This window comes from Felis catus, chromosome E1, assembly GCF_018350175.1.
Source record: "Felis catus isolate Fca126 chromosome E1, F.catus_Fca126_mat1.0, whole genome shotgun sequence".
In the NCBI taxonomy this organism is placed as follows: domain Eukaryota; kingdom Metazoa; phylum Chordata; class Mammalia; order Carnivora; family Felidae; genus Felis; species Felis catus.
Genome location: NC_058381.1, coordinates 17806092 through 17821340, shown reverse-complemented (window position 1 = coordinate 17821340; position 15249 = coordinate 17806092). Strand labels below are relative to the sequence as shown.

Sequence of the window (15249 nt, the reverse complement as noted above, 5' to 3'; positions counted from 1 at the left end):
GAACTGAGCAAGATAAAACGTCCCTAATCTACAGCAGCAAGGACTGAGGGTAGACATCAAGAAGATAAGCTACCGTCATTATCAGAAATGTGCAAGGAGAAAGTTAGGGGCCATTTGTGGGTCTGACAACATGGACTTGAACTTGGCCTATAACATGCAGATAGTAGCTTCTATCTAGAGATGGTATGAGGACTAAATGAGCTAAGGTATATAAAGCACTTAGTACAGTGCCTGGCCTGTACTAAGAAATGTGCCTAAGAAATGTTTGCTGTTATTGTTGTTGCTATTATTATTGTTGTTGTTGTCATGATGATGGTGGTGACAGCGATAGTCTCCTGGTTCCCATGGGCCTGTACTAAAGCTTGGCCGCAGGCTGGGGGAGCAGACACAATGCTGGCTACATCCAGGTTTTGCAAAATAGGTAGGCACTTTGGAGTAGCCCTGCTATTTATTGGCTGTGAAGTCCAGGGTCACTGACTTAACCTCTCTGAAACTCAGTTTTCCCATCTGTAAAGTGGGAATAACTAGTCTCTCGTATTAAATAGAAAAAGTATGTGAAAGGCTGGGCCTGAAGGTTCTGGGCCAGGCCTCCCACCTCGATACATAATTATGAAATGAACGAATGAATTGTGGGTGGACATACTCCAGGGATCGTTCTTTCAGGAGATGTGAAAGCTTCGTGGATATGAATTATTGTGGTCTTGGGTGACTCCAAGGCCCCCACTTTTCCATTCAAGGACACGCTGGGCTCGGAGCTGCTCCCAAGGTTTCCTGTTGGCCCCTCTGAGCTTCATGAGGATGTCTGAAGCTGAGATGGCTGGGACGCTATGGTGAGAAGCCAGATGACATGTGGTGACCCCTCCCTTACTTCAGTCCTTAATTTCATACGGGGCACCCCGTCAGCCGGCAGAGGAGGTGGGTAGGTGCTGAGGGAGGGAGTCAAGAAGACTGGGCTCTGGGCTTCACTCTCTCCCTGTCTACTGTGCAACTCTCATGAATTTATTCAACATGTATTTCATGTCTGTCATGTGCTAGGCACTGTGCCACCGGGGACACAAGCAGCGGTGGCATGAAGGGGTGGCTGGAGAGAGGCTTTAGCCCGCTCAGAATGGCCATCAGCATCCCACCCCCAAGCCACCTCAGGCTGACGACGTGACAGCATAATTTGTGGAAGGAAAAAACTCAGTAAAGGCTATAATTTACAGTTGGGGTAATTGGCCAACTGTTAGGAAAAGGAAAAAATCCTAACATACAATCTATGTAAAAATAGTGTGCTTGCTACGCAAAGCAGTCTCAGCTGCCAAGCACCCACCTCTCCTCTCTGACCCTAAGTTTCTTCCAAATAGGAATTCTGGAATTGCCCCAAGATAGTGGGGCTGAGCAAAACAGACTCGGTTGCTTCCTTTCTGAGTTCGGTCTTGCTCCCGGAGAGAGACATCAAGCAGCCAGGCACTCGTGACCCAACAAGATGGGTACCTTGGTGAGGGAAACCAGGGGATGGTGGGAGACCAAAAGAGTCCCCAGGCCCAGGCTGGAGTTCAGGTGAGGCTTCCCCTGAGAAACCAAATCATCGTAGATGCTCCGTAAATACTAAGTCCCGAAGAATTGTATGAGGTGCTAACTAAGGCAAGACCCAAAGCATGAGATGGAGTGAGTCAGAGGGGCCCAGGAGGAGAAAAGAATTTCAGGCAGAAGGAATGGGAAGAGCCCAGCAGCTGTTGAGAACATGGATAGTTTAGGGAACTGATTGGTCTGGCTGGGTGAGTGGACTTCCTGGACCTGGTGCTTCCTGCTGGAATGAGTCTGGAAGGGGCCTTGAAGACCTCCTAGCGCCTTTCCCCTACCTCCCTGAGAGCCGACCATGGCTAGCAGCATTGTCTCTCCCTACTCCCCAGGCTCTTAGTTATAGCTCTTGGCTCTTTCTCCCTGAGAGCAGGCTGGGGACCCAGAAATCTCCATGACTTGGCAAGCCCTTGGAGGCCCGGATATGCTCCCAGGCTTTGCAACCATCGGTTTGGTGCAACTTTACATTGAATGCTCCAGAGAGTGGAGACTCAGAGGCATGCCTGAGGCCACACAGGGGGCCTGGGCTCTTAACCATCGGGGCTGAGAGGTTCCTTCACTAAAGTAACCCCTACCTACAGGCCCCTTTTCACATCTTCTTTCTTGTTTGTGGTGGGGGGGGGGTGGGTACCCGGCTCTGACACTTCTGCCCAGGCGGGGGCGCAACATCCCCGAGCTGAGACCAGCCAGCAAACGGGGCCAGAATGGGCTAGGAGGGATGGGGACAAGGAGGGTGGGGGCAGGCTGGAGGGCTTGGACACTGTGTCTGGGTAGAGGGAGGGACTAATGGAGCAGACTTTCTGAATTCCTCCCACCATTCAGGCAGCCAGGGTGGGAGGGGTGCAAAAGCTCTAATTAAGCCCAGTTTCTAATTAAGCCCTGCCCCTGTGTCGCCTCACTCCCCATTATTGTCCCCAAGGCATTTTAAGCTGCCACCCTGCTGAGGAGGCTGGGACCGCCGCCAAGCCTGCCAAGCCCGATGAGCTTAGACCCATGAGGGGCAAGAAGCCAACCCAGACTTCCCCTCCAGTCCATGGCAATCTCCGGGTCCTCTAGTCTCCTCGGAAGCCTAGGGGAGCCTCTTGTCTACCATTCTACCTCTGGGGCTCTGAGTGAAATCTAGACTGCCTCCCATGGGGCCTTATCCCCAGCAGCCACTTTCTGACCCCGAAGTGCCAGGCTTGGGGGGCAGGGAGCAGGGCCTGGCTTGGGCATCGCTGCAGCCCCCAGACTCTGGAAGGTACAGTTAGAATCCTGCGCCTACCACAGAGTCTGCAGGAAGCAGCAATTACCATTTTAGGTTAAGGCAGCCCTGTTTGTTAACCCTTTCAGGACTGGGGCTCCTGGAGGCCAAGCCCTCCTCCCTCCCTGCTTCCTCCTCCAAACCTTGCCTCCCAGACACCATCCCCTAGTTCTTGGCAGAGAGAGAATCGGTCCCCTCCCTCCCTCTTCCTACCACACACTCCATCAGAGTTTAGAGACGGGAAGCATTGGGTCCAAGGTCACACAGCCAGGGAGGCAGCCTCTGTCCCTGGAGACCCAACCCTACCCCCAGTCTGTGCCATTTCCACCTTTGCAATCTCCCCAGGCCACATTCACACACGCAGAGTTTAATTAACTTTATTGATATTCAGAAATTAGGAGAATGACTAAAGGTAATTGCTCATTAAAAATCATTAAACTGACACAGCAGGCCCAGGCACAAGCCATCCCTCCCGAACTGCCTTCCTCCCCCACAGTATCGGGATGGCTGGGGCACCCACCTTTGGTCAGGAAGATCACAGTGGCCCACAGCGCCCCTCAAGCCAGAGGCCACTCTCGCTGTACCTGCCCCCAACTCCGCAGCTGTGGGGGTTGGGGGGATAGGGGTTGAGCCAGGCCCATCAAGATCTCACCCTTCCCTGCACCCCACTTCCTCAGCCTCTGACCTCCAGGGCCTTTGGCTGCTCCTGGGCTGTTCCCAGTTGCATCTCTCAGGGCCTGACTAGAGCTGTGTCCCTCAACCTATGTGTGAGCAACGCCCTGGGGGGGTCAGTCTCCAGGCCACAAGGTTTGGTGCTGCCGCCACCTGCTGCCACCTGGCTTGCGAAGTCTCACAGCCCGAGGCCTTTACTGCTCCAGGCCTGCCTTCTTATGGTTAGAGCCCCCCCCCCATCCCCCCAGGAACTCTGAGATGGACAAATACACTGCTTCTCAATGAGACAACTCAGTGCCCAACAACCAGAACCTCGAAGCCCCATTGAGATGGAGGGACACGACAGGGCTTGCCCTGTTTCGGGTCCTCTTTCCTCAGGCCTGGCCCTGCGGGGCTGTTCCCCCTCCTTCCTGGGAGAGCGAAAATAAAGTCTTCGCCAGCACGTGACTCTTACCCCACATACTCCTTGGGCAGATGGCCCCACGGGCATTGGAGAGGTCCAGGTGGGTCAGGAAGGGACCCTGGCCAGGGGCACACAGACTTGCGGCCACAGAGTGGACAGATTCCTCCCAACACTTGCACCCATACCCTCAGTGGGATCCCCCAACTCTCAGCCACACCAGCCATCCTCCTGGAGACCCGCAGTCTCACTCCAGCCCTGCAGGGAGCTCTCTGGCAGAGGCAGCACCACGCACTAGCGGCCTCACACACTCCTCACACCCACTCACTGCTGAACCCTCACCCAACGTCCAGACCTCCTGAGGTGCAGACATTCAAGGACCCGCCATTCCAGACACCCCAGGCCCTGATTCACACGTTCACACTCAGACCCACACACCCACACACCAGGCTTCAGACAAAGGCACTAAGCCCCAGGGGAGATGTCCAGAGCGAGATGTGTCCAGACCCTAACCAAGACAGGTTCCCAACTCCCAGGACATCTTCGGATGGCCGGGCCAGGATGCAGGCTTCTCCCCTCCTCTCACTGCCCCTGGCAGGGTGGGGTTTTCAGGACTCCCTCCTCCTCCTCCCCCCCCCCCCAACATGAACACTAGGTTCTTAGTTCCCGGCGCCAAGGGAGGGCCAGGCGTGGGCAGCCAGGGGGCGGGGCAAGGACGCCAGACCCCGTGTGACCCAAGCCAGAGTCTCAGAGAGCAGCTTCCGCGTCGCTGGGGACGCAGAGAGCAGAAAACTGGCATCCAGGGGCCCAGCCTGGTCCCGGCTCGGCTGCCCTGACCTCCGACGTGGTCTGGAAAGAGGCAACGAGGTTAAAACCTGCCACCTTCTCCCCACTCCATATCAGAGGCTACGAACCATATACTTTGAGGGACGGTGGGTCCCAACTCCAAGCAAGGTCCTGGCGACCCCACCAGCCAACCGGCTGCAGTGGAAGAAAGACCTGGACGTCGGTAGCTTTGATGAATGTTTGTTTAAGCCGGGTGGCAGGTCTCCTCGGGACTTGAAAACCTTCCTTCCCCTAGGCACAGAGCCCTCATCCTCTCCCCAACACTCCCTTGCTGCTCACTCCACGGCCAACCTTCCCACCCGGGACCAATGAAGTTGGGGACCGGACTGCGAGCGGAGGAGGACCGGGGGCAGCAGGGTGGGGTGCCGGTCCTCCCGCGACGAGTCTGCGGCCATGGGGTGGGCGGGGGCTAAGCAAGACCGCAGGCCTGGGAGGAAGACCTCTGGGAGTGTGCAAGGGGGAGAGTGCAAGAAAGGACTTCGAGGAGGGCAGAGTCTCTAGCCCGGGACCTCAGCTGCTGCAGCCCAGGTCAGAGCGAGTAGCCGAATATGGGGCCCCGGGCCCCCCGAGTTTCTCCCTGGAATTGTACTCTAGATTCCGACTCCAGCGCGGCAGCGCCAAGGTGGAGGGAGGTGAACGACGTCCCAACCCGGGGTCCGGCCGCCATCCGGCTCCGTCCCTCCGCAGTGAGGACGTAAGGTGCCCCGGAACGGGCAGCAAAGTCGAGCGAAGTTTGGCGGGCAGCAGGGAAGGCGGGACCGCGGGCGGCCGGCAGGACCAGCGGGACTCACCGCCCCTTGCCCTCTCCCCCTTCCTGCACGCGCCCCGGCGCTGCTAGACGCCTGGAGAGCGGCGAGGTAGCGCGCGGGTGAGCGCGTGAGTGTGTGCGGGGAGGGGGTGGCGTGATGAATTGCAGCAGAGAAATCCCATTAGATCCGGGGAGATGATTAAAGGCGAGGTCTTGGCCGGGCGCGAATGGCGGGAGCCGCGGCAGCTTCCCGCCGGTGGAGCCCGTGCCCCGCCCGGCTCGGCCGGCGCGGGGGCCAGCGCAGCCGGCGGAGCGCGGTGCTTGCGCTGGGCAGCCAGATGCGCGGAGCTGGGCGGCGGTACGGTCCTCTCTTCCCACCCTCGGGAACCCGCCCCCGCCCCTGTCCTGCCACCGGACGCCGGGGTCCCTTACCGTGAGCCAGGAGCGCCAGCAGCGAGGGAAGGAGCAGCAGGGCTACTGAGGGCATGGTGCTGGTTGCGGCCGCGCCCCGGGTCGGAGCTACAGTGGGGAAGCTGGGGGCTCAGCGGGGCGTAGGCGCGGGGGACAGAGCGGGGTCTTGCCGGGTAGAAGGAGCGGGGCCGCCGCCGCCGCCGCCGCCAGCGCCTGACAGAATCAGCACCACGGCCAGCGCCTGGCGTCGGCGCCGGGGATCGCCGCGCGGGGCTGGGGGCGGGGGCGCGGGAGGAGCGGTTTACCGTAAAGTCTCAAGCAAAGGCGCAGAGGACCCGGCGGCAAGAGCACAGGCTCCCGCGCCGCCGCCAGCTCTGGGGAAGAACTACCCTGCTAATGTGGGCACACGGCCCCCTCCTTTCCGCGCTGCCCACGCCCAGACAAGCCTGCCACCCTCTCCCCTATTAGCAGCCTGCCAAGGAGGTGGGGTTCCCACCTGATTCTCTATGAGAGAGCAACCCCCTCTCCACCTCACTCCACCCCATCCTGGTACCTGAGGGCGCCAAGGGTGACCTAGGAAGACATCCTCGAGTGAGGCAGCTGGTGAGACCCGTGTGCCCTTGTAGCAGCTCCGTCTTGGGCTGATAATGAAGATGGCTTTTGAGCCTACAAAGGACAATAAATTATTACTTTGCGCTCAATAAATGCCAGGGCTCCAGGCAGCTGCATCAGCAGCAAACTGTGCTCACAGAAAAGCTTAATTATCCTGATATTATAGTTAAAAGCCAGTGGTACTCGCGTCCTGGGAAGACATTTTTCACTCGGCAGGAGGCAACTTGGGCCAACCTGTGGGCAGCTGAAGGTAGTATCCTGGGTCCCCTTGCAGCGCGGGGTCTCCAGGACCCTGCCTTGGCCACTTCCCACCTACCCCACCATCCACAGGACCAGAGAAATCAAAGTGATGGCCAGTGAGCAGACCCTTCATGCCTGTCCCCACCCAGGTTCCTGGAACTGGTGGAGAAAATAGGACAGGCATAGGGGGTGGGGGCGTTTCCATAGGGCTATTTTAGACAGAGACTTGAAGGAGGCTCAGGGGAGTAGCCAGGGAGGTTGTACCATTCAAGGACATGGAAAAATAAACTTCCATGGCTCTGCTTGGGCTGAGGAGCTCCAATGAGTCATAGGGCAGCAAAAAGGGCAGTCATAGCTGTGTCATCCCTAAGACTGATGTTTAGGCCTGGGGGTTTCTGGCTCCATGGATAGCTTCACTTGAAGAGCCTCAATGGACACAATGGGACATGACCCAGTGACTGATGATATTCCTTGTAGAGGAAGAGGGGGGCTGAACTCCCTGTGACCCCCAGGGAGAAGGAGAGCTTTTGGATTAGTTCTCTTCACATGAACTTGGATTTTCCCCAAAGCTTTCACCAGTGCCCTTCCTGACTTTGTCCTAGAAGCAGGCAGCAAGCCTTCCACCGTTAGTCTCATTCCTCAGAGAGTCTTTTGATCCTTACTACCTCCATAGTCTTCCAGCTCAGCTCATCAGATTCTCTCCAGATCCTCTTCCTGTGGGCTCCGGGGAGTTGCCTTGAGCCATCGTAAAGAATCCCAGGCAGCAGGCAGACGGTGTGTGGAATTATCTGAGGGAGTCACTGGGAGAGGACTGCTGGATCGTCCTTTCAAAAAGCTGAGAGAAAAGAGGGCAGTAGCAGAAGATTGGCAGGAGGGAGGAGTTGACAAAAGGATCAGAGGTAAGTAGAGGAAGCCAGGAAAGGGGAGAGAAAAGGGGTTGTCAGCAGAGGAGGGAGGTGGAAGGTTCTGTGGCCACAGGAAGTTTGGGGATATACTGGCAAATGGCATGAGAGCCCTCCTTTTCTCTTTAAAGGCATTCCTGACCTCCTCCTTGATTTCTGGGCCTCTCTGGACTTAGCAGCTTGGGAAAAGGAGGGTGAATCCCAGGGATGAACCTTGTATGACAGGTGATTCATGGGGTTTTGGAAACTGGTGGTAGGCTTACCTCCTGGCAGCTGGGCTGGGCACTACTCAGAAGAAGGAGGGTAAGTGGAGCCACCCAGGAACTTGCTGTGTCTCCTTCCCTATTTCCTAAACTAAGGTAGGCATTCAGGACGGGGTCCAATGAACACTACAAGTCCCAGAATGCAGCACTCTGCCCTGAGCTCAGAGGATGGGCATGTACTGCATGATGGGAAGAATAATGCTCCAGGGTTGTCTCTCCCTCCTAAAGATGGTCAACGTGGCCTCTGTGCAATGGGTTCCCAGTTAGGTTGAGGTGGAGGCTGGGCCAGACTGGGAAGCAGTGGAGTTTTTATCGAGCATCCTGTCTATGCCCTCCAAGGGACTCATTTTGCCCAGAGCTCAGCATCACCCACAAATTGAGGACCATAAGATGCCCTAAGGGATATTCTGTAGCTCTATGCTGCAGGCTTATAGTGTACTTAAGTCATACACACGTTTGAAAGTGGCAGCCTGGAGACTTGCAGGGCTCCCTTCACTTGTCTCATTTCTCTCCCTCTCTGTGCCCTCCACCTGGCCCTTTGCACTCAGATGACCCTAGTCTCTGTAATCGCTTAATTGTCTGTTTTCCCCATTAGTTGTCAGCTCTCTGAAGGCACAGAACATATCTGTCTCCTCCATTCTCAACCAAGCTCAGCTCCTAGAACACAGTAGTTGCTTAATCGATGTTTGTGAATAAATGATGCTGCAGGGGTGGGGGTGGGGGTGGGGGGGGGAGTGTCTAAAGGCCAAGGCAGGTCATTGGTGCCAAATGAGCTGTGAGATGGTGAAGAAGGGGACAAGTGCTCCTTTTGGGGGAGGGGAGGTCATGGCAACCTTCAGGCAGTGGGCAGGCGGACTGAAAACAAGTCTTTTTTAAAAAAAATTTAATGTTTATTTATTATTATTATTTTTTAATATGAAATTTCGAATTGGTTTTCATACAACACCCAGTGCTCATCCCAAGTGCCCTCCTCAATGCCCATCACCCACTTTCCCCTCCCTCCCACCCCCCATCAACCCTCGTTTTTTTTTTTTTTTTAATTTTTTTTTTCAACGTTTATTTATTTTTGGGACAGAGAGAGACAGAGCATGAACAGGGGAGGGGCAGAGAGAGAGGGAGACACAGAATCAGAAACAGGCTCCCGGCTCTGAGCCATCAGCCCAGAGCCTGACGCGGGGCTCGAACTCACGGATCGCGAGATCGTGACCTGGCTGAAATCGGACGCTTAACCGACTGCGCCACCCAGGCGCCCCACATCAACCCTCAGTTTATTCTCAGTTTTTAAGAGTCACTTATGGTTTGCCTCCCTCCCTCTCTTTTTTCCCCCCTCCCCCTCTCCCATGGTCTTCTGCTCAGGATCCACATAAGAGTGAAAACATATGGTATCTGTCTTTCTCTGCTTGACTTATTTCACTTAGCATAACACTCTCCAGTTCCATCCACATTGCTACAAAAGGCCATGTTTCATTCTTTCTCATTGCCAAGTAGTATTCCATTGTGTATATAAACCACAGTTTCTTTATCCATTCATCGGTTGATGGTGAAAACAAGTCTTAAATAAGTTTTAGGTTTCAGTCAGTGGAGAGGAAGAGGGAGGACAGCCAAAGTTGAGGGAGTGGCTTAGGTAGAGGCAGTGTGGTAGAAAATGCTAGACAGTTTGGGGTCAGTGAGAAGACTGGTTCTGGGGGAGCAGTACGTCCTTGCAGAGATGTGAGAGGAAGGGTGGGAGCAGGCCTGAGGCCAGGCTTTGTGGTCACCTGAGCTGCAGGACATCCTTGGTGGCTATACTGAAGGGTTTACCCCATCACAAAGGTATCTGCACCCGAACAAGGGAGTCTAGAATTCTTTTTTTTTTTTTTTTTTTTTTTGTGGTCACTGTCTTTTATTTATTTATTTTTTTATTTATTATTTTTTTAACTTTTAATTACATTTTTATTTTTATTTTTTTTAACTTTTATTTTTTTATTTTTTTTCCTCATTTTTTTTTATTTTTTTTATATGAAATTTATTGACAAATTGGTTTCCATACAACACCCAGTGCTCATCCCAAAAGGTGAGGGAGTCTAGAATTCTTAAGGTGGGTTTTCAAACACTATAGCAAGTGGTAGTAACTGAGAGGGGCTCGCTGCTGATTCAGAAGGCTGGAGGGTGGGGTCTGAGTTACAATGGCTATGTTAGGACTGAGGACCAGAGAGAGGGAAGAGGGGTTCTCTAATCCCAAGGACCTTTGCGGCCTCTGCCCAGACAGTGCCAGACATCCAGCCCACATCCCCGGAGAAGCCAGCTTCACTTCCCCACTTCCACACAGCCCATCAATTTGCAGGATCACAGGCACACTGGTGACTTATTCTGAAGTCTCTCCCTTCAAATGGATGACACTTGCTTTCTGAGTGAGAGGAGAAGAAAATTAGTCTCCTCCAAGATAGCTTTCAAGGCAGAGGAACGTCTTCTGTGGAGCCAAGGGGGTTTGGGGGCTTCAGAGAAACAGGGGCAAGAGGCTGCAGAGATTCCCAGGGGCACAGACCTGCCTGCTTGCCTCCACCCACTCCCCGGAGGGGGCTCCCAGACCTGGCAGGATCTTGAACATTGTGGGATACCATGCTCTGGCCGGGCTTCAAGGAGTATCCAAAGTCAATTCTTTGAATTTAGGGGTAGAAGGAGAATCCTACCCTGGTAAATGGGGAGTCCTGGTTCCTGGGCATTTCCTCCCACTCCAGGAGCAGGACCACACCAGCTGGTAGCAAGAGCCCAGGGTGGATGGAGACAGCAGCATAAAGTGGTTTGATGCGAGCTGCTTTCCATCTCTAAACCAAGGCCTCCAGCCTGCCCACCCCCAGCCAAGGCCTTTGATCCTCCACAGCTCCATAAATGTTTAATGCCACTGGCTGGGCAGAAAGGAGGCAGGTGCTGGGGCAGAGAGACTGGGAATAGGACTTAAAATCCACAATGTTGGCTAGGTTATTTTTCACGGAGGAGCCCTGCGATGGGTGGGAGGAAGCCCTCCCCCTCTGTGTGACAGGAGAAGTCCCAAGGTTCAAGTTTGTGGCACTAATAAAGGAAACTCTTTGAAAACCCACCAAGGGGCTGAAAATAAAATGAATAATCAATTGCAAAAGCCCAATCCCGAGTTTGATTGAAGGAGAAAGATGGAAAGTTAAATGACAATCAAATGCAAATACAGCTCAACAAACACCACGGCAATTACCAGGCGCAGGAACCACATGGTGCTTGCAGGCAGCAGGGGTTGGCAATTTGGAAGCCTGGGCCTGTGCAGAGGTGATGGGCGTGGGGCCATTTTAATGGACAATTAAATAGATGCAAAAAACCCCTGCATCTATTTTGCATATACTGCTAATGAGTGGGGATCCAGAATCCTGGCATCCAGAGGGAGGTTATGCCAAGTTCCGGAGCTGCCTCTGCACCATTTCAGAACAGAAGAGGCCCGGAGGGCTTGGGAGGTGAGACCAAGGTAGGCACAAGGATCAGAGGACCTTGAGAGGGTCACTCAAGTCTCACTGGAAACTCCACACCAGCTGCTGCTGACCGTATGAGGGTTGAAGTTGAAGGGAGCCCGTGGGGTCTTGCAGGAAAGGGCTCAAGGTGTTGGCCCTCCAACAGCCCAAAGGCCCGGTGAGAGCAGCCTTCTCCTCTAGATTTGCATAATGTTTTGCATCTCATTTGAATGCTATTAATTTGGTGTCAGGCGAGGTTGGCACGGTGTAGAAAAGAGAACATCTGGCCTTCTCCCTCCCCTCTGTACCCTGAGGCTCACCCTGAGCCTAGCCCTCCCTAACTTGGGGAGAATGAGGCCTCCACTTGCACCACCCACCGCAACGTTCCTTGGCACTTTGGAGAGTCCCTTGGTGAAGCCAGCTCCCAAAGGCCAAGGCTGCCTGGGCAGTGTGGCCACCTGCAGAGTTATACTGAAGGAAGAAGAAAGGGTCCCTCGAGGTCACTCTCACCAGACCCAGAGTTACCAGGGGAGGGTGCTGGCAGTCTTCTCCCTGAGCAATCAAGATGGTTTGGCTTGGAAAGGGTCCAAAGATAATAACTCGGAGAGGGAGGGAACAGACAGGTGATAATCCCAGAGAAATATAGAGGGCTCTAGAAATAAAATTCCCTGAACTCAATATTTCTAGTGCTTGAACTTACATAAAATACATCTGTCCAGAGACATTGGGTTAATGGTGGTGTGGCTCTGGGACTGGGGGCCTGGTACCAGGATGACGGCCATGTGATGAGGGAGTGGGTCACCAGTAAGGTGAGCCCCTGAGAAAGGGGGAGAAAGCCTTTTGTGTATCCTGAGGCTGCCCCTGGCAGCTGGGCCTCAGAAAGCTACAGTGAGCTGGAGGATGGGGGTGGGAAGAGCAAAGCTTCCCAGGCGTCCCCAAAGGGGTCTTGGTTCTTTCCTCTATGGAACCAGTTAGGATGCCCAAGTGACTTCTTGCCTGGGTGGTCTACCCTGGAACCTTGGTCAGTAGATGGGAGAGTATTTATGCCTAGGACAAGCAAGGAGGAGGTGCCACTGACCAGAAGGTGGTCCTCCTTCTGTCAGGGAGAGCCCCTCTCCCCTACGGAACCCTGGCCAACTCCATCCACTTCTGAGAACTAGGGCAGGATGAGGGTGGGGGAAACATGAACAAGTATCCCAGCCAGACTGACCTCACACCCCTGTCCCAAACAGCACTCACTCTGGGTCAAACCATGGCTGGGGGCAAAAGAATACTCCATACCCTTTTCATGACTGAGACAAGACTGGGGGGTTGCTTTGAATAATGTGAGATGATAATTGAGTTTTCCCCTTTGAGCAAACCCAGGCATGAAGCTTTGGAATTAGATTGCCCACGTAGGGGCACCTGGCTGGCTCGGGTGGTAGGGCATGTGACTCTTGATCTTGGAGTTATAAGCTCAAGCCCCACGTTGAGTGTAGAGATGACTGAAAAATAAAATCTTAAAAATAAATAAAGAAGGACTGTCACATGCATTTAAAGCAGATTCATAAAACATTAGTATATTCTCAGTTGGCCCCTGAATCCAATGGGCTATTCCTGACCTCTAAGAATAAGAATACTAGGGGCGCCTGGGTGGCGTAGTCGGTTAAGCGTCCGACTTCAGCCAGGTCACGATCTCGCGGTCCGTGAGTTGGAGCCCCGCGTCAGGCTCTGGGCTGATGGCTCAGAGCCGGGAGCCTGTTTCCGATTCTGTGTCTCCCTCTCTCTCTGCCCCTCCCCTGTTCATGCTCTGTCTCTCTCTGTCCCAAAAATAAATAAACGTTGAAAAAAAATTAAAAAAAAAAAGAATACTAGCACCATTTATTAATTTATTATTTACTATCACTGGGCATGGAGTTGGGGTAGGTCCTATGAGGTAGGTATGTTATTGTCCCCATTGTACAGATGAGGACACTGAGGCCCTAAAGAGGCCGAGTGATTTGCAGGTAGTTCATGGTGAAACCAAGATATACTAACAAGGCAGAGCAGAAAGGCACAGGTGCTGGTGGGCCTTTGCAGGGGCAGGTGTGGGAGGGACCTCAGGCTCCCTGAATCTGTGGGCTCTGTCCTGGGTTCACCTGCAGGGGGCCTGTACCTAGACTCTCTCCCCTGATGCAGTCCGGAGAGAGTAGGCTGCTTGGAATAGGCGAGGGCAGGGCTGGTCACTTATTAACTTATTCATTAGACAAATATTTATTAAGTATCCACTGTCCTAAGTGCTGGGGACACAAAGGTGAGTGAAAACAGTCACTGGCCCTGCGGGCTCGGAGCTCACAGTCTAGAATGAGAGACCTTATGCAGAACCACCTGACTAAATATAAACTGTGACATATCAGGTGCTCGGGGGAGGTTCACGGGGCTATGGAGGCCTACACTGGGGGTTGACCCGGTCAGGGAAGAGCACCTTGAGGAGGTGGTGATTGAGTGGAAAGCCACAGGATGAGTGGGTGTTACTTGAAGAGGCAAAGGAAGTACATTCCATGCAGAGGGAACAGCATGTGCAAAGTCCTGGAGTTGGCAGGACTAAGAGATGATTACCGTGGCTGGATCACAGAGAAGTATGTGGTGGGATGCAGCTAGAGAAGCAGGCACGGGTGTAGGGCTCCAAAGCTCCAAAGCTCAGGGCTCCCAACCTGCCCGTGTGTCCATCCATTCATCTGTCTGTGCATTCCCTCATCCTACCCAGCCACCTACCCAATTTGTTCATCACCTGCTCACTCATTGTTTACTGAATGAGGGAACATTTTTTGTGCCAGGACCTGAGGGGAATATGGACAGGCAGAGCTCTCAAGGAGCTCCCAGACCAGGGAGGGGAGATAGAGTCTCAACTCACTGTCCTGCGGCATGTTTATCTCTATGAGGTGCTTAATCAGGATAATAAAGGCCCTAGAGGCTGTCTCCCATGGTTCAAGCCTCCTAAGGCAAGGCAACATCATCTCCTCCATGGGGATCTTGCAGCCACATGGCTTCTCCTGACATCTAATCTCATTCCTTTCTGCTACAAAAGTAGCCCACTTCTTACCACCCCAAGGTAGGGAGTATTTCTGATGTTTGTTTTCATTGACTCTTCTTTTGGGTCTCACAGGCCTCTTAGGCTCAGGAGAACACAGAGAAATGTGGTCAGGTCTCCCCCAGATATCAGAATCTACCTCCAGACACTTCTTTTTCTGGGCATGAAAATAGGACAGAAACCCCAAATGTCCCTCAATTCTAGCTGTGCATTTCTACCCTCCACTCCTCCTTGAACTACTTGTCCTCTGCTTGTGACATCACAATGGTCTCTATGGCAACTGACTGTGAGGTCACCAATCCTTAAAGCAACAGAATCTGTGGGGCCAGACAATGGCCTGGAGGAGAGAGGGTGAATACAAAATGGGGGTCCAAGAGGGAACCCATCTCCTACTGGGCAAGGGCCACCCAAGACCTATGGGAGGGAGGAGGATTCCTCTTTGAGCCCCTTTGCAGAGAGGGGTAAAAACAGTTTCTTGGTCTTGTCCCTACACGGACACTGAGCCCCTCCAAAATTGCCCATGAAGGGAGAACTTCATATAGTCTGACTCAGACGGGCTACGGAGATTGATGGGGTCGCTGAAAAGCGTCTTGGGATCACTGACTTGGCTCTGTGGATCGCTGGGAAGTGCAGGTAGGAGAGGTTCTGGTCTCAGCCCCACTGGTTCGGAGGGTCTGACCAACACCTGGCATGTGTTTGAGCCTTGGCTTCCCCATCAGGGAAGGAGTGGAGGTACTAAGGAGGCTTGTTTCTTGACTTATAGGATAAGCAACAGATGGGCTTAACGCTATTGGGCCTGCCTTCCGTGAGCGAGTGGGGGGATGTTGCTGTGAGTGGGGAAGGGTGGA

General features: G+C 53.7%; 2 protein-coding genes across 6 annotated transcripts in view; one reads left to right on the top strand and one right to left on the bottom strand.

Annotated features, from left to right (window-relative positions):
* SEZ6 (seizure related 6 homolog) overlaps window positions 1-6132 on the bottom strand; it is a 46037-nt gene extending 39905 nt beyond the window's left edge. For all 4 annotated transcript variants that reach the window (XM_023244601.2, XM_023244602.2, XM_023244603.2 and 1 more), the window contains exon 1: window positions 5905-6132. In XM_023244601.2, coding sequence (XP_023100369.1) covers window positions 5905-5959 — 55 coding nt within the window. In that variant the 5' untranslated portion in view covers window positions 5960-6132. The remainder of the gene's footprint in view (window positions 1-5904) is intronic.
* Window positions 6133-14714: 8582 nt separating this feature from the next.
* The window catches only part of PIPOX (pipecolic acid and sarcosine oxidase), a 41970-nt gene continuing 41435 nt past the window's right edge, over window positions 14715-15249 (top strand). Inside the window, exon 1 of one of the 2 annotated variants that reach the window (XM_045044667.1) lies at window positions 14715-15034. The gene's annotated coding sequence lies outside the window, so the exon portion shown is untranslated. The remainder of the gene's footprint in view (window positions 15035-15249) is intronic. The other variant, XM_023243771.2, reaches the window with a different exon arrangement.